General features: G+C 39.8%; 1 protein-coding gene across 3 annotated transcripts in view; it reads left to right on the top strand.

Annotated features, from left to right (window-relative positions):
• PCDH19 (protocadherin 19) overlaps positions 1–23700 on the top strand; it is an 84901-nt gene that overhangs the window by 27203 nt on the left and 33998 nt on the right. For all 3 annotated transcript variants that reach the window (XM_053473895.1, XM_053473894.1, XM_053473893.1), the window contains exon 3: positions 19302–19360. In XM_053473895.1, the coding sequence (XP_053329870.1) occupies positions 19302–19360 (59 nt within the window). The remainder of the gene's footprint in view (positions 1–19301; positions 19361–23700) is intronic.

Raw genomic sequence — 23700 nt, 5'->3', positions numbered from 1 at the left:
AGGAAATCTCTTCCGGCTCGTGGTTTTATTTATTTGTGGACACATAGATCGTTCTGTGTTGTAATCATCGGTAATTACAAGCAGCTTTGATCAGCTTGTTTGGTTTTGTACAAATAGCACCATCCTAATTTCCTACTGGTGTTTGCTTCTGGATACGCAGACAATCCGTCGCTGGCAGGTTACACATGGAGGTTTAGATGACAGCCAGGCAAACTTGCCTTATGAATTGAGTTGTTTAGGGTAATTAGCAATTGTTTCTGCCACTTTTGTCAAATGGTCCTACTTAGCCGCGTTTGGGCAGAGAACGAAAGAGACAATCGGGGCAAAAACAAATACCGTGGCAGGGACATGGTGACTCCTGCCAAGTTCTCCTCTCTCATCAAATAATTTATCTGTGCTGTGAATCCAGCTATTTCGCTAATGTAATTATAAAATTACCTTCCTTATTACTGTTCTGTGCTTCTGCCTCAGAAGATTTATAATATCCGGGACAAGTCATATAGTTATGAGTTTCTGCTTCGTTCCGCCTGCTGCTGTTTGCAGTATTGAGAGATGGTGCGCCGATATCCAACGTGCAGGGACAACGTGTAGGCAAGTGGCTTGTAGGCAGGGTGCTGATAGGTGTTGTAGGATTATAACACCTATGATGCTCAGCCGACATAAAAAAAGGAATTGTGCCAAAGGATGGGTGAACATTGTGATGATGTGCGTTCTACAAGAAGGGGAGGGCTACCCCAGCCATACATCGGTCATCTTTGTTTGGACTCTAACTAAGCCCAGTGGATGCATAGAATTTATAGGTTGGCCATTTTTTAGGGTAAATTTTGCTACCATGGTGCTGGTAAGCAGACACACAATGTGACAACAAGCATCATTTAATGTGTAAAGAGACTGAAGATATCTCAGTGATCTAACTATGGATTTCACAAAGCCAACCAAGGCAGGAGAAGCTGCACGGACCTTCATTATGTCTCCTGCCACTCTCTCTTTAGTGAATAGATCCCCATGCATGCCAACAGGCAGTGGAATGATGCATTAGAAGGTTGTGCTTTCATGTGTTAAGCGCTACATTCTTTTATTTAAAGTTGTCGCAACAGATACATAATGTTGTCAAAACAGATACATAGTGAGTCACGTGAGGCCGTCTCGTCCAATGAAAAAAAAGCAGATCAAGCGCCATGGCCTTCTTTGTAGGATGATACCCGTGATCTAGCAATCCCTCATTACATATGTTATTACAACCATATTTTCCATGTTCACCTATTATTTTGACATTTCATCTATCAATTTTAGGGTAGGGCTTTCGGTTTAGTAATTGAAGCAAATTAGGCAGTTTTGGGGATCAACAAATGCCTTCTAAAGAATATTTTGTTTTCCTGTCCAGCTCGTGGATTTGAGTGTCTAAATGTTAAAAACATAGAATTTGTCAACAGATAAGAACCATTCTGCCCATTTTTCCAGATGTAAAGACAGACTTAATCAGTCGTTGGTCTCGTCTTACATTGGGGATCACCATATGCCTTTTAAGTTCCCTCGCTATACAAGTCTCTGCAGGAAGGCTGTTCCATTTATCTACCACCCTATCAGTAATGAAAAACTTCCTTTCATTACACGTACGCCTCTGAGCCTCTAGTTTTAGACTATGACCTCTTGTTCTAGCATTTCTTTCCCTTTGAGAAGAAACATCAAAAAGGATCGCAATTTTGCATACAATCACAGAAAACCCTATTTTTTCAACTTTTTTTTTATGATAACTACATACAAATCTTCGCAAGCATTATGTTTGATGGAGCCGTATGATTGCAGCAGTTAAGGAGACTTTTAATGAAGTAATATTTCAGGCTCCTTTTGAAGGACCAGAAAAGACAAGGCAATTACAGACTTCAAAACTTTTTTTTTAAACTATATTTTTAGTACCTTGTAACAAGCAGTTCTTTGTCTGCCGCGGCACATTAAGTAACAATCAGGAAGATGCGTCTTTCTCGGCAACACCGAGATAATTCCCAGTCACACACTAGCACTCAGCTATATCTCCCGTCACACTCATGCGTTTATAGTGGACACCATTTCCCCTTGTGCCCAGCCATTTACCATGATGTTGCGGGTTTTGGTTGGCATTAATAGGAGTTGTGGTCCACTAAACAAAATGGGTACAATAACCAAAATGCAATATTAGGACATATTCGAATTATTTTATTATTTTCAAAAGATTCGTTGGAGTGGACAACTCCCAAATGTTCTACAGTATCCCCGAAACATCCAGCCTGGCTGAAGATAATAGGAGTTGAAGTAGAGTAGAGTTAAAAGCCTTCCATCTCTGCCTTTTTATGATTCATTGTAACGAGGATAGCTATCTCGGTGTTCTATAAATGGCTCAACAACAAAGCATTTATTTGTCTCCTTAAAGCTCATTGTACTCTGTAGACGGCAGCTTGGCTGTTTAAGGATATTTGTAACGTGTGGGGACAGTCTTAGTGGAACAGAGTAATTAGTTATTTAGAGCCCGGGAGCCGAACGCACACCTGTGACATTCTTGCACACAAGCCGGCCGCGGAGAGAGAGAGAGAAAGAGTCTATCGGGAGTTAATAATGTGAGGATGGCTTAGGCTCCTCTTTGGAGCAGAACAGCAGAGCTCTGTGAAACTAATACTTACAATACAAAGGGACCTCGGGAATGATTCATTCTTTACATGCCAAACGCTTTCATCCTGAAAAAAAAGGTACGGGTACCCGATGCTAAGAACTGGGGGCAGCTTCCACCATTACTGCGATTTAAAACTCTTATTGTAAATGGATCTCGAAGGGGTAACCTCAAGAATACAGACCAATTGTTGGGGGGGTATAGAACTGTATGTAACACTATTCCTTAATCCAATAACCAGTTTGCCACGAGGCTATCCGCTTCCTAACGCACTAATGACTAAATAGCAATGTCTGTCTGGTGCCAAGCCGAAGTATCAGACATCGCCTAAATGTAAGATTTAGACAGTCATGTTACAAAGTACGGCACTGATCACCGTCCCACACTTCAAGGGTTAACAGGGAATGTCACAGAGGACCTTTTTTTATCTCTTCTGGTCTAGTTCTCCATCGACAAGGAGCCTGCGTTATTTTTGACATCACTTTTCCGCTAATCTCTTCTTTTTTGTAAGGTGAAAAAAAAAATAATAAAAAAAATATATATATACCTTTTGCCAATATTGATTTTTCTGGCTGTGATAAGTCATTGGCAGATCCATAATTCAAGAGCAGGGGCTGCATTCTCATTACAAGTGTAGATTGGTTTCAATTGAAGGATTTGAACATATACGCTGCAGCGGCAGGAAGCTTTTTATTACCGATTCAGGAGGTTAATCAATGCTGGCGCTGCAGTGGGGTGAGACAGCGTACGGAGACCATACCTATGGCCAAAGCCTGAGTGCGTCTTTAACGCTTCCGGCAGAATTAGTGCATGTGAAATAGTGAGGATCCCTTATACTGGAACCACAATGTTTCACGCAGGCTTGGTTGGGTCTAATGCGGGCTTCACCCAGCCATAAGCCTTTCCCTTGCACGCCTCCCAACTGTCTTGCTTTGCACAGGACAGTCCCGGAGGGGGGTTAAGCAAGGTACCAACTGCTCAATGCCCAAACCTATCCAGGAAATATTAAGTAAAATTTTCCACCTTTTTTCGATTTTTGATGGGAACACTTAATTGTCATGTGACACAAAAGCAGGCACTGATAGGTTGTTGCCACATAAACAGAAAACACGCCCAAGATCTGCTAAAAAAATGTACATTCTTTCTCTATATGGTATATCTTTATAATATAAATATATATATATATATAATTATTATTTTTTTCATGAATACGAGTTTCTGTTTTCAGACTACAAAAGGGTTAATATTATATGTATCAGGGCAACCATTAAATCAGACAGTAAAAAAGTAAGTTCTTTTTTATCACATTACTTTGTGTGTGTGATTTAATACAAAAATGAGAAGAACTGAGGGAATTTAATATTTTCTGCATCCATTTTTTCCGTATATCAAATGGGGAAAATTATTAATTTGAGAAAAAGAGTCACAATTTAAAGGAGATTAAGCCTGACTTTTTAATCTCGTCTATTTTTCTGTTCATTATAGCACGCTGAGCTATGTGGAGATTTAAGCCCCAAGCCTATGGCGACCCCCCCCCCGTACTTTAGAAAATGGATCCAGATTCAGGCCATGTTTTGTTTCATTTTTCTAGATTATCCCATTTTCCCCTTACTCCTTTTCAAAAAAATAATTACAGGGAGGTTTATGTAAAGCGGGTGTCGTATCTGCTGGCGAGGAATCTTGACTGTGCCTCATTAAATGTGAAATGAATACTTGAGAAATAAATATTCTGTTTGTATTTCCCGGACAGTAAAGCTCTGCGAAACGCGTGTACGCCGGCAGCCGCTCGCCCCCTTTACGTTCACTGCTTTGTTAAACAAGCCTAACGAAAAAGGGATTGTATCCAACTGATCAAAGACTGGAAACGTCTTCTATTTTATTAGGTCTAATTATATGACAAGAGTGCCTTCCGACGCGTTTTGTATTCCAAGTCGGTTACACTAAGCGTTCGACCTTTTTCTTTCTCCTTATACTATGCAGCACGACTACATTCTGCGTCCGCTCTGACCCAGTTGAGAAGCCGTACCGCGCGTACATTCTGACGCCATTGTAACAGCACGCATTGTTACTTCTCGCTATATTCTCAGATATATTCAATAAATGTCTGAAACCCTTTTAGATGTGAACATACAGCTGCCCGCTACAAATGGAATTAGGAACCCACAAGGGGCCGAAACCAAGTTTGCTTAATCTTTAGCACATGTGTTATACTATCTGGCCTTGTTGCGAAAAGCATACATGGAGAAATAATATTTTTTAATGGGATGGCTTTGCCGCGGCAAGGGCGTCTTGGGTCGTATGGTAGGAGATCTGAAACGCTGTTGTCTCAAATAGTAGCTTTCCTGACCAGGGCGCTGTAAACTCTGCCCATCTCTCCTTTAAACTTTAGGTATTCTTAGGAGATTATAAATCGTTGGGGAAAAGCAAATGTCATTGATTATGTCCGTAGATAGCTTCAGACGAGTAGAAAGGAGCTTATGAGTAAGCGCTAAGTTTAGGGCGAAACGCGTTAAGCAGTTCTTCCGTCCGGATTCTTTATTTAATAAATATATTTTACGTTATTTACATTTGGAGTGCTGGACCTGCGTTTTCCTTTCTTCAGACTGGTAAATATACAGGATATAGGAATATGGAAATCCAACGTAGAAGCGGAGGTGTTGTAGCTCTTCAAAAAGTAAGGGGATTAAGGCTTGATTAAGAAACATCTCAAGAGTTAGACGTTCATGGAAATCACATTGGATTTCCATATTCCTAGCTTGGGCCTTGGCGGCCGGTGTGGTGTGCAGTGGGAGTTAGATGGCTATGTGAGGATTGGGCATCCGTCAGCCTTATAGCCATTGTTGACCTGGTCGATCCTGCCACTGAGGAAAACCAGGTGCCACCAACACAAACAAGAGGAGCACCAGAGATATAGTTTGCCAAGGACATTAGAAAATCGTCAGCCTAGCCCCGTCCTTGTAACCCCCACAAACTCATTGAAAGAAAGCAAGACTCTCATCACCATCAGGATGATAAGTATTTATTCTTTCTTATTCATATAACATAATTGCACTGGATGTCCTTTTTCCAACTTGTAGAACCTTCTCTCCATCATTGTCCCCAGCAAAAAGACGATTATAGAAAAGATATATAAGTGCATGGCTTCATATACTTTTAAAAGCTGGATAATACAGTGACACGCACCATTATATGGTACAATTAAGTCATCGCATATATTCAATTCTTCTTTAAGGAGCCTTTGTTTCAAGAGCAGCTCATCAGACACTATGTAAAGTCTCAGACTCTGTCGGGGAAGGAGTCCATTTCTTTCGTTCTGCCCAACAAAAGGATTAATTGAATGTTACACAGTTTAGACGTTGTTCATCGCTGCTGACGGAGGTCACTTATTTTGAATGACAGAGGTTAAGCACAGTTGATTTATACTCCGTCCTCACACGAACCCTCAATGTGAAGCACCATTATTAATTCACCCGGCAACAGAAAAGAGTGATTACCACCCCAAAAATAAAAGTGACAACTTCATAGACCTCTGGTTTAATTAATTATTATTAATATCACACTAGATCAAAGTAACTGATTTTTTATATTTATATATATATATATACATCTTGTATAGAAATTCTAATAACCATTCAGTTTGGGGTCAAATTCCATTATTTCGAGTCGGTAGAACAATGATTTTTTACTCAATTATTTGTTACTGCAGATAATTGTGAACCGAGAGCGCAATGTATTTTATGGGTTGGTTATTATGATACCTTTCAAAATCAGATCCCACTCAATATCTCTATAGGTTTAAAAAGGCCAATGATTTCAACCGGAAGCAGGATGCTTCTAACCCCACACACCGCAATGCTTAATTGGGATGGGGAGGAAAAACCATATGGGTCTGTTGGGTAGGTAATGCTGCAAACTCAAACGATAATGACCGTCTTTTTATTGCTATACTATACTGGATCGTCTAAAATAAAAAAAATGGATATTATATATTGATATTGATATCACCAAAACATATTTAGTTAATTACACCTTAAATTGGTGCTCTGTGTTATAATGCATAAAACCCAAGTGTTTTTTTTTTATTGTGAATGCTAATATCTCATCTTAAATATCTAAAAGCTTAAGATGGCCCTTGGTTTCTTAACTTCTAAGTGTAGACTTGAATTGTTGCAGGGTCTTTAGCTGACGTTCATACCTTTCATCCGACCGACACACAACAATATGCAAAGTTCCATGATGCTTCTAGACTTTAGAGGACTTTCATCGGGCCACCGAGGTCCTGAAACCCATGCAACTTTGCATCTGTTTTCTTTATTGGCCTACTTTCCGCCAGAGACTTGATACGTTCCTAATAAGATCTGATTGTTCCAAGGGTCCAGTTAGGGCCGTTCATTTTGCATCATCGTGAAATATGAAGGCACTCAACAGACTAACATCCTAAAGATGCTACAATGATTCTATTTCATACAGTATCCTTCCATATGGAAACGCTCCATCATCTACGTCCTTGCGTTCCTCGCCTGGAACTTCCCCGCCTGTACAGATGTTGTAGGTGTTGAGATGAGCTTCGTCTTGCTGAGTTTAATTAGAAGGAGCTGCCATTTAAAAAAAAAAAAACATGTCAGTGTAGGAGTAGCACAGGCTGCTGGCACTCAGACGGTTAATTTAATTATAGAACTGCGTAATTGGTGTGATTTGAATAGATTTCAGATTTTACTTTGCCGTGGTGTAATGTTTATTATTTGAATATATTTCTATTTTTGTTGGCCCTGTACGGTCTCTGTTATTTGCATAAACGCCTGTTTTTTTTCCCGTTCCTGTACAATTGCAGTGATTTACATACAGTACATATGTCACGGTTGCTGTAGTGATGCAGATTGCATAATTTTATTGACACATCTCTGCTGATGACAGGTTTATTCATCCGGTGAAGGTTTACTTGGCTACGCATTTGATGCCACTTTGTCCACCTACTGGAACGGTAAGGCTAACATTGGCCTTTAGGATATCGTAATAGCAATGACATCATATGTGCCGTGCAGTGTGATGTCAAGACACACAACACTATTTTAATTGTTCCCGTAGAAAATAGTCACATGTTGCCTTGAAGTGTAGGACTTTGTATCACCGGAGAGTCTTCTTTTCTCTGTCGTAAATCCGTGTTGGGTGTATGCAGCTAGAACTGAGCTAAAGATCCCAGTTTTAGTCCAACAGATGAAGGCTCTTGTGCGCGGACGATGGGCTCGCTATGTGTTTTCTTTGAAATGTTGAAAGGGAGCCCTGTGAACAATGAATGCATATAGAAGTATCACAAAAATACTTTCATATGCATTCATTAAACCTCAAGAAAAAATAATAAATTTACTTAACTTAGGGAGAAGCTACAGCTCCACAGCTGCCTGCACGGCAGATAGGCCAGCAGAAGGGAAAGGGGCAAATGCATATGGGGGACATTTGTTTTTGCCAGGTGGGCAACACAAAAATATGATGTCTCAGCTAATAAGCATTAAAGTGTATTTTATGGCTGGAGTGTCCCTTTAAGATGTCTATTTGGCTGGGATGACTCTTTAAGTTCTCTGTTTGGCGGGGTGTCCCTTTAAGATGTCTATTTGGCTGGGGTGACTCTTTAAGTTCTCTGTTTGGCGGGGTGTCCCTTTAAGATGTCTATTTGGCTGGGGTAGCTCTTTTAGATCTCTATTTGGCCCTCTTTCTTGGTTTGAAAGAGCAGATCCCAGCTGAGATACAATAGAATGACTGCGTTTAAGGATAAAATAGATCAGCTGCTGACCAGCTGTACATATATTCTCGATACAATGTGACGTTGGTTCTACAGGCATGCAGGGCCAATTTTCAGCTCCGGTGGACTAAGTTCAGCCTCCAGTGGAGGGCGTGGAGTGTATTAGTACCGGTCCTTCACGGGCAACAAGCATGCAATGGAGTTTCTATGCCTCCGAACGCGGGCTCAAGCTTACATCTCAATAGCTTGGCCAGGTGTGGGAGGCTAGGCTTTTTATCTGCCGCTGGGCCATTATCGCTTTCACGCGCGCCCATGAAGCCCATGAGGACGGCGATTTGTATGCGTGACGGGGCAGCGGGCCTGCGTTCTTTTCTATCCGCATTACAAAGGAATCTTTGTGCCTTAGAGAGAGTCCTCTAAGATTGATAGCAGAATGCAGCTTACAATAGACGAGAAATGGGGCATACATCCTTTCTCATTTAACCCCTTTCACTTATGGATAACACGGTCACTAAAAATGTAATCAACCCCTACAAATATAGTTATTTCGTTATACACGAACAATCTACTGCGGGTTACCTTGGCGTTATTGGGTAAAAACACAATCAATTGTAATTGGTTTTTTTTTGTACGTGTAGTGTCACTTCTAGCAAATCAATTTACAATCATTTATTTATATAGATCCTTTAACCTTTTAAGTGCCGGGTGTGCAAAACACTAGAAATCAATGCCCCCCCTCCTTGTTTTATCTTTAAAGGGTTTGTTGCAATTTCTGCAACTTGAACATTAGCCGAATATGGAAGAAATGTTTGATTTAAAATAGGGGCTCAACAAATGGCAATTTTCACTTTTTAAAGGTGCGCCGCTGTTATTCTAATGATGATTCTTAGTGACAACATTTTCTTTTATGGCCGCACACACATAGCGTATGAAGTCAGAAGGAGTTATAAAAGATGCTACCCTTGCCTTCAATGCCCAGAATTAGGTTGGTAAAAATAATCTCAAGGATCTCATAGAAAAATAATAATTTTGGAGAATTTCTTTTTTCTAGAGAGTTTTCCAGATCCAGAAAGGAGAGCTTTAGAGATCTATCCCGTGGCTGTGCCATCGGAACACTTTTGTTACATTGAACGTTGCTGCTTTCTAGGAGGTGCCAAGGATAATCGTCTAAAAGACTATTCACAATAGGTATGCAAGACGAGAACCTTGGCTGCTTAAGCATGATTGATTTCAAATGGACAAATATTCAGACTTCTTCAGCACAGGAACCTTCTTCTTAAATTGATGAGTCAATCTGCAAGTTATTTTTAGGGTCTGGATAAGAATAATTTCTGCCATGATTACATTTTTTACTCAATAAAGCTGGTTCAGTAAATGAGCCTTTGAGGAGCATCAAAGGGTTAAACATTGTCTATATTGTTTGATATCACAAACGCTACAGTAATGGTCAATGCATTTATCTGGATTAGGTTGTTTGTTGCGTGTTTTTATGGGATAAAAGAAAACAAGGACTGTTTGGGGAGAAAAAAAGAGGGGTTAATGGACCAGAAAGCTGTTTAGCTGAAGCCAGTGGACTATTGAAACGCGAACCTTTTAGCTTTCAGATCAGGATGGTTCAGCAGCTCAGCCCATTGATTTACCCTTCAGCCACCAAAAGGGTCAAGTCCACAAAAATCGGTCAGGTTGATTTTTTTGGTGCTAGGATATAGTTAAATTGTGCCAAAATGGGTCTCTTCATGAGCTACATGAGAGGAAACACTATTATGCACCAACGACACACGAAGCTCAATGGTGCTAAAATCTGCCACTCAGCAAGGGTACATTTTATACCTTAAGAGTGGAAGCCCCCATCCAGCTATCTTCTAGACCCCAACCCTCTGACATCAAGCAGCACAGTTGACCGTTTCGTTACTGTGCATGGCGAGGTGGAATTAAGTGGAATTTTTTAACCTAATTGTTATTGTCCCAAGTGCTCTATCTGCTTCCGTTGGGTAAGAAGGCAGGTTACGAGGTTACAGGTAATATAGAAATGCATAGGGCTGATCAAATTCAACATAATAACTATGACAAATTAAACCTATGGCATTGTTTAGTTGGCCAGGGCCCAGAAAACCCTGTACGCTCTTGTGGTACCCAAATCTCCTGAGACATACACATGTACCCTAAACCTAGCCTTTAACCCAATAAGGCGAATGAGTGGGGCTTAGGGGGCTCTAGGACCTAAAAAAATATAAATTAAAATAGAAACAAAGCCAGGCTTCAACAAATGTTCATCATCGTGTATTTTGTACCTTAGAACTTTAGGAATGATGTCATAATTCACTTTATGTAAAGAAGGATACAGCGAAAGCACATGAGGTCAGCGACCTGTGGAGAGTATGCAGTGAATGTTACTCACCCTGGAATAATTGGACACTTTATGTAACATATGTTCCCATTTTGTAGGTACAGCTAATTGAAGTACATTTCTTAAATAAGGCTTAGGGCCAGAATTCTCTGTAATTTGTATGAAGAGATCAAAGGTAGTGATTACACAATGTGATTTATCTCCACTCTTCTTTTATAAGGTAATGGAAATAATTATGAGTGATGTCTGGTCTTGTCTTGTGTAGTTGACGAAAACAAAAGGCGAAGCTGTTTGCCCAGCTTCGGCGTATTAACTATTTAAAATCAAATACACCAGGCTAGCCTTTGATAAGTGCTGCACAGCAGCATCCACAATGCAAATGCCGAAAGTATTTCATTCTATAGACTGCTGGGCTGCTAGAGGCACTTACAATTCATAGGTATCCGGTCTAAAAACTAGAAAAAAAACATTGAAGATTACCAATTAATCTGTACAGCAAATCGTACCTGGACACCCGACGCGTTTCACACCATAAAGGTGCGAATTCCTAAACTCAGGTTTATCCCCCTTTTTGGGTTTCTTATTCCAATTTAAGGCATTATATAAATTAAATTATTTGAATTGCCTTCACCAACCATGCCAAATGGCTTCTCAAAGCATTTGCCACCTTCTATTCTATAATATAATACTTAAAAATATTACCCTCGGTGTCCATGTTTGAAATTTGCAATTTGCTAATTACAACCCACTGGCATTAATAGCCAATTCTTTATGCACTTAGTGCAGGTGCATATAATCTATAAAATATTAATTATTTAATCCCAGGGCAGGTTAATGTGCGTTTTAATATACAATATATGCTGCTTTCAAAATTCAGAAGAACAGAGGATGCTTAACTACTCTATTAATAGAATGCAGTTATTCCCACACAGTACATAAAGAACCCTATAAAACCTACATATACTCATAAACCAATCTATTTTTATTTTCAATTTACATCATTGATGCGTCAGTAAGCCTTTATTATGATATTCCCAAACAAGCTGACATCATAATGTTTTTTTACAATCTTATTGGCAGAATAGTTCGCTTTTTAGACAGTAATTGTATCAACCTTAACGGGGAAGTCCCACTTAAAATAAATATTTTTCTCTTTGCGCGTAACCCCCAGTGTTGTTTAAAGTAACGTAGGTCGGCATTGACAAAACCCCTTTTTTTAATCTCGTTTTGTTCCGATATCTGCAGACCCAGAGGTCGCCATTGTTGTCGGTCATGTGATATTTTGGTTGACTTTCTCTGCTCAGGCACCACACTAAGCTGATTCTTTATTTCAATGCTAATGAAGTGCCTCTATAGACGATCATTAGTCACAGTGTGATTAAGACCGAGGCATTCTATCTTTTACCGCCAGCACCCCTTTAAGAGTTGATGTTGAAGTTGAGCTAAAGATGGCTTGTCCTTGGCTCTTTTTCAAGTGCCCGATTTCCGCTGTTACATTACTTTAATATAATACATAGCTGGCTTGATTTTCTTCTCTTGCCCTGAACATTTTGGAAATCTATGCCCTCTTCCGCTGAACTAATTGAAAGAATTTAAGTGAAGTGCCATACAGTTTTAATATGATCCTTCTGAGCTGAAAACTGTTCTACAGATCAGAATAAGTAGCTCACCAGCCGACCCAGACAAAGATAAAGCCTGGAGTTTAAAATTCTGTTTAGAACGCTATCCTTCCCATTTCTGCTTCTTTCAAATCTCTGGGTAGTTTGTGTTCAAATAAGAATAATGTGTGATATTTCAGCACATCTTCCCGATTTGACAAGTGCCTTTGGTAGAAACTTGCAGGGTACGGTTTTGAACTTGAAAAAAATATATATATCTGTGCGAGACGGTAATAAAAAAAAAATGCTTAAAAAATACACCATATCTTGTCATAATTTAGCAGGTTACTCACCTCCACTAGTTCTGTGATGTCAAAATCGGTGCACCCCAATTGTTAAAATGTCACAATCACACATCTGTGCGTTTTATGCAATTGTAGCCTATTTAAGAGACAGTATAAGGAGAAAAATGGGTATAATATATATTTTTTATAGAGTATGGTAAACTCTTTTTCTTCCATCCCTAGTGTAGGTATGTTTCATTTTATAGCGGGCCAGAAATAAAAACATCTTCCTTAATACTTGGAATATTTTGAATGAAATCACGTCCATCTTTAAATTTGCTAAAAATGACTCGAAATGTATGGATGTTTCCTACCCCTCCCCAACATTTCAGGTGTCCAAATCGGGATACCTGTATTGGGTGGTGGGGCAAGCGGCGTGGACAGATCCCCATTATTTTTTCCACCTTCCATGGTCAGTCAGAGGAGATCAGGCGATCATGAACCTGCTCCCTGTACACCAGGACTGTTGGACGGTCTTGCATTTTATACTAAATGCTCTTATTTGAATTAACGTTAAACTGCAATGTTTTTAAAGGTGGCATGTAGTTGATAAATGACAGAACACACAATCTTTGTGTCTTTGATACATCCTTTATGGAAACGACCTTGAGAGATAATCCAGTAACACCGCCAACCCGATATTCCACTCCGTTATCACATGAACCACATATCACCAGCTAACAGCTTTAATCCCGCTATCTATAGTTTAATTTAGTATATTCAAACCACCATGGAAGGAAGTTTAATTTCTGACGACTATAATGCAGTTTCATCATCCACATCCGGTGCTATCTGTACATTTTACAGACTTTACATATGTTTATCACGATCTTCTACCATCTTCACTGTAATTACTATCGGTATCCAGACTCTAATCCAGAAAATGGAACACTTTAAAATTGTGTTCATTATGCACTCAGGCTCCATTTTTTTTCTTCATTCTTGACCTGAATGTACTTGGATTGTGTTGCTTTAGTCAAAGCCTTTTGGAGGTGTCCATCCCTGAGAACTTCACAGGTTGGATCCAGAGTCTCCAGGAGAAATTCCCAGGGTCTCCGGGTCACTCTTTACTTTCTCTGAGACAGGGGAGCAGTGTTCATCCATGCCCATCCCCACCAACTCCTACCAGATTTAATGTTATCTGGTGCTAGCCATCACATCCCTTAATATTCCCGAGCGTAGCTAAGCCCCATCCCATCCTAAAGCCACCAACTCACAAGAGGGAGAGCTCCAGGTAGGGCTACCCTAGGCATATGGCAGCTCCTAAGCTGGAAGTGATGGACTCATGCAATATTCTATCTATTCTGTGTGCTTTTTTTATATAATGGCACTAATGTTACATATAAAGAGGAATCAATCTCAAGTAAAGATGGATATTATTTTTTAACCCCATAATGACAAAGCCCGTACATGTAAGGCTCAAAATGCATTGTTTTCAATGGGTTTACGGACCGCCCATTGTCCTTAAGGGGTTAAGTCTTTTTAATCATATAAATAATATACCTACAGGACTTTTCTACCCCGTTTCTTTATTTTTTCCTTTTTCACATCGCTGCTAAAGAGCCTTTGAAGTATATTAGCATCACCCCTACCCTTGTCCGGCAGACAAGGATTATTGTTAAATCTTAATGAAATTACAGGAGAAAAAAAAAGCTTTCACAAAATACACTGCTGAGTTATATCAGTATTTCCTTAAGAATAAATATCACAATGTATCATACCGAAATCTTAAATTGGATCCTTAATTCAATATACTTTGAAGCTGTCCCAGTGACCAAAAGGGCATGTAAATGTTAATGGGATTTAAGTGAAGAAAAAGGGGTTATAGAAATTGAATATTATCACAAATATACAAAATGAAAATATGACCAACATTTGTACTTCAATTTATTTCTTATTAAACGTGAATTCATTTGATTTGAGGGTATTACTTTTGGGGGGAAAAAGGGGGAAAAAAAGCACTTGGAAAATAGAGTTAGTAGACATTTAGACGTTTCATGATTTAAACCAAAGCTTGGGTGAAATGTATTTTTATAATAATGAAATCTGATATATTTAAAGAAACATCAGTATTGTTCACGCTTGTAATTTTCTTAATCTATTATAAAACACTCACTATGAATATTTTTTATGTATTAAAAATGTTCTTTATAAATAACCCCTTATAATAGGAATACATGGGCCTTTTTAACTTTATTTTACTAATATTTTTACCCATTTCAGTCGATCTTTTAGAAATATGATATGTTCTATTATTAAGCCAATGTAAGAGTTTGGGGATTACAGAGGATCCGGTAGTCTTTGTAAGGATAGAACGAGGAGAAGGGAAGGCACCTGCTATGGAAACTTTGCCCCTTTTTGGCACATATCTTCCCCACACTTTTAAATGAGACATCCCCAAAGGTGATAGACTTCAAACTGCCTGGTTCTGGCTGGATTCAGCTGAAAATGTTGCCACAACTTTTTGTACCATATTCAGACTCCTCGATCAATGGTTGGCTTAAGAGATAAAAAGGCAAGTAGCTGCACACTCCCCATTGATCTTTAGATCCCTCAATGCATACACAACATGCGTAGTTCACGACCTTCGTTCTTCTAACCTCCTCCATCGACCATCGTTCTTCTAACCTCCTCCATCGACCATCATTCTTCTAACCTCCTCCATTGACCGTCGTTCTTCTAACCTCCTCCATCGACCGTCGTTCTTCTAACCTCCTCCACCGACTACAATCCTGATTATGTTAGGAAGGGTAATGTATACATTTTCCGGTGCCGTCCTAGAATTACCTTGGTTCTACCCAATTTCCCAACCAGGCAGTGACACAGAGCACAGAGCTTTCCAATCTTTTTGCTGTCCGCTACCTGCTCTGCTGGAAAAAAAAAGTCATTTCTGAAGCATTCCTCTAGTGGGAAGTGGACTGAAACCATTAGCCAATTTCACAGTGAACTAGTTCATGCAATAAATCTCACGTCTTACTACAACGTGTCCTCAGGAACCACACGAGGAAAATATCTATATGGAAATATTGAAATTCATTAACAATTTCTGTTGCCTAGAAATGCTAGATTTTCTTGATATTTCTTTTCTTCCAATTCAGCAGTTCTAGGCTCTTGTGGCTGAAGGGTTTAACCATCTTGGTCCAACCCCCCCCACCCCCGACTAATTCATTACATACATTTTATTAATAGTAGTAATTGTTTTTTAGACTAGATTAGTGGTACGGCAGGTGCTGAATTACTACTGTAAATTTTTCTAAAGAGCCTGTGATAGGAACAGTGATAATGGAATGAAAAACATATTAAGGCACCATGCGCACATTTTTACCTTATCCTTTTTCTGCCTACGCGGGCAGACACAAATCATGGAAATAAAGGCGGATTTTGATCTCGAAATAATTATATAATGTTACCTATGTGACTTAATAAGCGTTTCTGGTAGAAAGACAAGGAGAGGTTTCTGCATTTCCATAGATGTGTAATTATTATGTTTTGTGCCCTGCTTTGATACACTCTGTAGAGCCCGTAGTCTCGAGCTTGGGTGGTTTTATGGCAGAGAGAGGTTTAACTGTTCCAGGGCTGAACAGAGCCGGTTTATAATTGGAAAATGATGGGCCATCAGCTTGTAAAGATTTTTTTCCAGGACTGGGCAACCGTGCCCTTCTGGATGTGGTTGAAGATCAACTTTCACTATCCTCGGGCACCAGACAGCACGTTGATACTTGGTTTTTTTCTTTGCCCCAAGGCTCTGTTGGTCCATGAAACTTGAAACTGACAGCTGTGTTGGGGAAGAATATCGTAGACATGTAGACGTTATGTTTCAAGCATTTGTCGGTGATTAAGAACATTGGCCAGAGTCAGGATCTCTGTGACCTTGAGTGCATCTATTCACTGGATGTCACAATTGTGGTTTTTTTTCTTCCCAAGTAGAAATATAAAACCTTTCTGTAGTATGACGCAGTGCATGCTCAGCTGTTAGGTTTTCACGATACGCTCACAAAAGCCAAGGTTGCTCTTTAATTAGTACAGGTGGATCTATGAATGACTGATTGAGTTGCCTCTGGTGGTATGGAGACATGCTGAAAACGGAACTGCTGGGGAGCCTTAAAGAGGAACAATACTAATTCTTCTTCTGTGCAGAACACTGTATTTAAGGCTTTGGGAATTACCCTAAGCCCTGGAATGGAGATCAGTGGGATCTCAGGAATCCAAGGTCTACAGAACCGGCCATGGGGCTTTATAGTAAGAATCATCAGAATCATATTTTTTCTGGACTTCACTCAATGCCTACTTGCGGTTGGTGCGTGGATCGCTGTGCTTGCCTTACTAGTCGTCGCTCGGGCAGAATTCCAGAATAAAGGACTGTTGTCGATAATTCTTTGATAATGCATACTATGATAAATACTAGGATGTAATGAGATTAGGTCTTCTGTGCCACCTCTTAAAACGAGCGATCACATACCGAGTGGACCAGCAAGGGCAAAACTCAGAATAACATTTTTTTTCCTTTACGCCGGTAAATCACAGCTAGAATCGTATGCGCTAGAAGTGAAATAAATCAATCAATAAAATAATGATAATGAAAAGCCGTCACTTTGCATGCTCGTTTCTCTCCGTGAGACGTAAAGAATCGCGCTGATCAGAAGTTGCATTCCATGATTTGTGGATGTGAGAGTCTGGCTGTCTCGGCAATAAAAATCTTGCGCAATCGTAGAAATAATTACTGGGTGAAAGTAATAACTGCTCGGTGTAAGAGTTGGATACCAAGTTGCTCCGCTTTAACAAGATAACACGATTCTTACTGGGAGCCTGGTGTCTGGTAAATTAGATATCGTATTTCAGAAAAAAGGTCATTCTTAACCAGCGTTGCTTCTGTTTTATTATCTCGGTGCAAAAAAGTCTGTCCTTCCCAGAAATAGTTTACACTTTGATTCCAGATTAACCGCCGTGTTTTAAAACGTTATTTTTAAAATACGTCTCATTACGAAAAAACATTAGACGTGTTGATACATTGCTCTTTTCGGCTGGATATTTAACACTAGGGATGATCATTTTGGTCTTGTAAGTGTCTACAGCTGCACGAGTACATTTTTATGGCTTTTATTTATTTTCAAATTAAGTATTAATTTGATAAATGAATCACACCGAGCGATTATTAACTGTAAGAGGGAAAGGCAGTTTTACAAATGAAAAATACCTTTGCATTTGCATCTTTATTGGCCGATTGCCTGCGTTTCGGAAAAATCTCTTAATCTTAATATGCGGTGGTAGTAGTAGACAAAGGGAATTATTGGTCGGGTGATATGTGGGCCAATATGCGGCTCCAGCGCCAATCATCTACTTTATCCTTGAAATCGTAGTACTTGACATACAAAGTTAATGGTTGTCAAAAATAAATTCATAAAGGCATGATTGATAGGCCAAGTTCCAGTTTGATTCTTCTCATTCATAAAAAGAATTAAAAGAAAAAGATCTTTTTTGTTAAAGTCATTATCATTTTAAAGTCAATGGCAATCATAAATCTGGAACTCCAATATTTACTGCTTTTCTAAATGAAACGTATTGTAGGAAGGTGAAGACAGCCATTTATATATTGATATTTAACGTGCGCCTTCTTAGAATGTTAATTACATGCTAATATAAATTACCTTTGAACCCCTAGTTAGATTGACACATGCAGAATGAACTCCATTTGGGGAATTTCGAGCAATTAGTTTGGAAACAGATTGTGGTCACGTTGACCGTCCTTTGGGGTCTCTGCTGAACCGACTGCCATCAATTTTACGAGCTTCCAGTTGTTTTTATAAAGACCATCGGTGCTTGAAGTTTCCAGCCACTGTGAACGGAACCAGATTCTAAACGCTCTATATGTGCTAATATTTCATTATATCCATCTGTCCTCAAAATAGTTATAGACCATTTCCCTTTCAATTGCTTGTCTCACTTTGATGCTGCCAAAGGTATACTCCTGCTAAGATTGTAATAAAAAGATCATGCCGGTGTTCTCCGATAGCTAGCGCAGGCCGCCTGTTACTTGTTCAATCCATATTTTGGAGTCGTTCATGAAATTCTGCATTAATGATAAGCGGGTCTTGTTAAATGGAAGCTTTGATGGTTCATTGTTCCATCTAATGACTAATCAGCCATATTTCAGGAGTATGAAGATATGGGTGTGTTGGGCACGCTTTGGACTGAGCTGGCAATAGCCAATAGGGAGAAAGAATAATTATTACATTACATTAGAGTTTCTATTAGTATAAAAATGTGGGGGTGAAATGCTAAATGGGGAGCATTTCATATGTTGACGGCTTCAGATTTTGTACTATGGTCTAGTACTTTTTTATAAGTTTAATTTATAAACAGGGTATATTAATAGCTCATTATTTTAAATGAAGCATTGTGTTGCTATGGGAATAAATATTCCCATATATCGGAGCCGTACCGGTTCCTATAAATTGATCGCTATTAGTATGTGTTATACATGTTCCCCAGCACGTTTTCTTTTTATTTCAGATTAATGAACGATCTCTGCTTCTAACCACAGTTGTTGTTTTTTTTTTTGTCATTCCTGAGCTCCGGTGTAAATCGCAGAACGATAATTGTTTTTTTTTCTCTTTATTTTTTTTTTCTCTTGTAGACCGACAACTACTCATTCGACACAAACTACGTCAACAGCAGAGCACACCTGATTAAAAGGTACCGTTCTCTCTTCTCCTAAAAATCAATTCCTTACACGAGTCGCTGCTGCTAATCCCCACTAAATAAACATTTCCTCCTTTTTCCTATAACTACAGGCGTGTTTTTTGACCGAGTCTCCTTGAAAACACCGTATATGACCTGTTTGCTATAAGAGTAAGGCTAGCAGGAATATAGAAACATTTATTTTTTAACGTAGGGGGTCAGACCGGATACGCTATGATACCATCGTTATACGTCTAATAATTCGCATGTTGAATGAGTTCATCTGAAATTTGTTTGAAGGAAAGGACACGCATTACTGGTAACAACAAAAAAAAAGGCGAGTTGTAGAAATACAGGAGGTGTATCTAGTGCTTGGGATGAACAAACGCAGACAAATACACCTGCTACCCAATAAAACAGATCTGAGAGTACCCATTCTTCTTTTGTGAAGGCTTCATCAATCAAAGGGCAAACCAAACGCGTTGCATGTGCTGGTATATCCTAATAGCTAGCAGGGATCTCCACCCTCTACTGTAGCGTTCTCCATTCATCCATGACGTCCCTGTGAAAGACAGGAATGTAAAAGCAAACACCTCGTATTGTTGTCCCACAGGGGATGGTCCAGCCGCTTGAAGCATCACCGTGTCATGCGGATTTACTTTATAATTAGGGAACCTCTTCAAAGCCAAACCTAAAGGATCTTCAAAGAGGATCTTCCGGTGGCTTTCAGTCCCGACATAGGAATATATTGTTGATAGTTTTATGAGTTTCTGCACGCTATTATTGTATGCCTTGTAAACTGGGTAACTTGCTTGCTTTACTCGGGCCATTGTCTTTAAAGCTCATCCTGTTTCACGGAGTCACAAGGTAAGGAGGACAATAACCCTTCGTGGATTTTAGAACCTGCTGGGTGAATCCTTAACTAGCTTTTATAATCCCGTAACTGTTTTAAGGGGATAGTCCCTGGGTTGAGCCTCTCGTCCACAGAAATGTCCCCCGAAACCGCTTTAAATCTTTAATATAAATATACTCTAGAAATAGAGTTATGATTTAAATGCCATAAACAGAGTAGGGTTGGAACAGAGCGGTAATTGCTCCCCAGGCTGCTCTGATTTAAACATTTTGGGGCCACTAGTTGAAACAGCTGTGTGTTTTACCTGCAGTTCCACATTTAGCCACCGGGGTGCTAGAGTAACAGGAACTTTAGGCAGCATCAGCAGCTTTACTCGATCCTTTCTGTGCTTCATTTATGGGGTTTCCATAAATGTGTTTTAGACAGGAACGTGGTCAATGACCTAACAAATCACTCAGAATTAATTGAAGGGGCCCCACCAATGATTCATTTAAATGTATTAATTCTATGATTAATTAGTGTGCATTATGTACGTGTAGAGAAAGAAAATACTCCAGGAGGAGCTGCAGCTTCAGGGATGAAGCATACCACCCCTCCATAATTTTCCATGGCAAGAAAGTGCTCCCGTTGAAGGCTAGCAGGGGGTTTCATTAGTCCCCCCGGACCTCTAGAGTGACCCAGTGCTGGACCTTGCTGGGGATGAGTATAGAGCATGTGTACTTTAAATGAGATATCCAGCTTCTTCTGCACTAATTACAATAACGAGAGGTGATGTGATCGTTCCTATTCTAGACAATAAAAAAAATCCCGTCTCCAAGAAAGTCAGATCCTGTAATGCAACTTGGAAACTGACCATTTTTGTTATTTTGTTTTGTTCTACAAGAACATCTTTATTTGAAATGAAACATTTCAAGGCTTGGATATAAATGTATTTTCACAGCTTCAATCCTTCACAGCTTTGTAAAGAAATGAATGGTAGGAGGTCCATTGGGCTGCTATGGATACGGAGAAAAAGCAACCGTTCTAAGCAGAAAACATTTGCAGTCCCTTATTTCCGAGAAGAACAGTAGTAGTTTATGAAGTGTTTCGAGAAAACAACTCTGTTCTGAATAGTTGCATATTTACAACCGTTTCTTAAAAAAAAGGAGCACTTTAGTTTCCTTTGAAGTCGTTTTGGACAATGAGGATAATTTCCTGAAGATATCCTTAAAACAAGCCATGGAATATTGTTAAACTCTGCTTTGATGTTGAAAGTATGACTTTTACAATGTAGTTTAATAGTATTCGGTTATGGTATAACATGTTCGTGGCATTCACCATGGAAAGGAAAGGAGATCAGGCCTTCTATGGGTTAAACTCCAGCCACACATCAATGACAAAAGCAAGAAGTGACATCATTGCTCCCAAAGCCACACATGACCTCACACATGCTACAGTGTCCTAGTAAGGGACAATTTAAAGGCTTGAAGGCACACAGCTCCATTGACCGCAGTCTATGGAGGCTTGTATGTGCCTCCATAGTGTAACTGGACTGGTTGGGGAGATCAGAGATCTCCATTGTAACCGGCCCACCGAGAAGCAGCACACTGGGGGGCCTGATCTCCCAAGAATGTGATCTGCCCCCATAGTTTTGTCTAGGCCTAGGCCAGAATATGTCGTAGACTATCACGGCTATCTTCATTGAAGGCCTGGAAAGATGATAATACCGTTGCAGAATGCCTTATTATACCACACATTTTCAGAATGAGGAACACTGTCTCAGAATCTCCAGCACCATGTAATTCTAAATCTCAAACACGTTAATTCTTGGAAGAGAATTTTTGAAACTTTAAATATTAGGCTGCCTAAATTTATTATATTTCCCAGAATGAAAGATGCACTCGCTGAGGCCTGTGGACTTTGCATTGTGTTTGAAATTGATTTATTCTGAGCAGTAGTTGTGTCTTCTGGAACAGACATTTCTTCTTCGTTAAATGTACTCACCTTTGGTATAGCGTTTGATGATAATGATTTCATCTGACAAGCCTGCCTAATTAATGCCATTCGAATCCAGCTCCCTCTAATAATACAAAACCCCGTGTTGTCCTCTTCAGATCAATTGGTCGCTCATTTAAAAGCAGGTACAAACCTCGGATTTGAGATAATCTCCCTTATCCTCTCTACTTGTGCAGTAGAATATTTTAGAAAATCCTTCCGTCACATTAAGTCAGTGACAACCGTAGACATTTTTATTATTCTTTTATATGTTTTTATGGCTTGTCCAAAAAGGCCGATGTCTAGTTCTCGTTGAACGCCATCTTTTAAGATCCGCTGCCAGCCAAACTGGGTTACCTGGGATTTACCAACAGCTAGATATGAACCTGGCGGATTACTTTATGGTCCTTGTGATTCCCTTTGGCATTGATATAGAGTTTTTAGTCTTATTGCTCTTGCAATCAATAAATGATATTTCCTATATTAATCCTTCTATCCCGTAATCTCATCAGCCACTCTTCAAATCCCCAAGAACCAATATATTTCCTTGTACATGGATATTACACACTGTCCATTCATTTTTAAACACAAGTGGAAACCTCAGTCGTGTACGATGTCTTTTATTCTTGCCATCTCTAGCTACCCCTCTTGAGACCTCCCAATGCGTTTCCCTTTGGTTGCTCATGACTGCCAAATCCCCCATAGAAATGGAAGACAAGCTAGAGGGTCGTGCGTTTGACAGAATTTTGATAAACAATGGCACGTCAGCTCTGCTATCTCATCCAGGAGGCATTGGGTATACAGTCAAAGGGGACTGCTATTTAGGTGGTCTGTTACATCGATTACCCTGGAAGACCCTACGGCATTGTATTTGATCGGCAGGAAGCCCGGGGGAATGTGCAAGTTGGAGTTGTTCAAAGAACAATTTAAGTTTTCGTGATTCAGCGGGATCCTTCAGTATTGGTAAAAAGGCAACTTTTTCTCCTAAACAAATGCCTTTGGGATGCAATTTTTGTTTGTTTTTTTGTTTTTTTAAAAAATACAGATTTGTTACTTTTTGGGAGATTTTACAAATGTAGAAAAATAGTATTGATAACCTTTCATTCTAAGGCTTCGTGAAGAGCTCAGAGTCTTGTGGCCCCTGGCACAGACATAGCTTGCACCACAGGGAGGAATGCACTGATATAATGACATCCCGATGAGGAGGACCAGACTGGCCATCTGGTACACCCGGCAAATGCCTGGTGGCCCGCTGGTTGATCGGATAGTGTGGCAACCAGCTAGGGAGGATTAAAAAACATAATGTGTGGCCTCTCATATCCAGTTGCCAGCGCACTTATTTCATTTGGCGGCCACTGGCTTTAAAGTGCCAGGGCCACCTCGTCAAGGCCAACACCAAAACCTATACCCATACCTGGAAGTCATGGGGGAGCAGATTGCCTTTCGCCCACCTCCCACCCACGCTCTGCTTGCTCCGTGCCCACTCTCTGTTTACTCTCCACCACTTCCACTCCCCACTCACTAAAAG

This window comes from Spea bombifrons, chromosome 8, assembly GCF_027358695.1.
Source record: "Spea bombifrons isolate aSpeBom1 chromosome 8, aSpeBom1.2.pri, whole genome shotgun sequence".
NCBI lineage: Eukaryota > Metazoa > Chordata > Amphibia > Anura > Pelobatidae > Spea > Spea bombifrons.
Note: the sequence above shows the minus strand (reverse complement) of the source record. Positions and strands in the feature narration are given on the sequence as shown.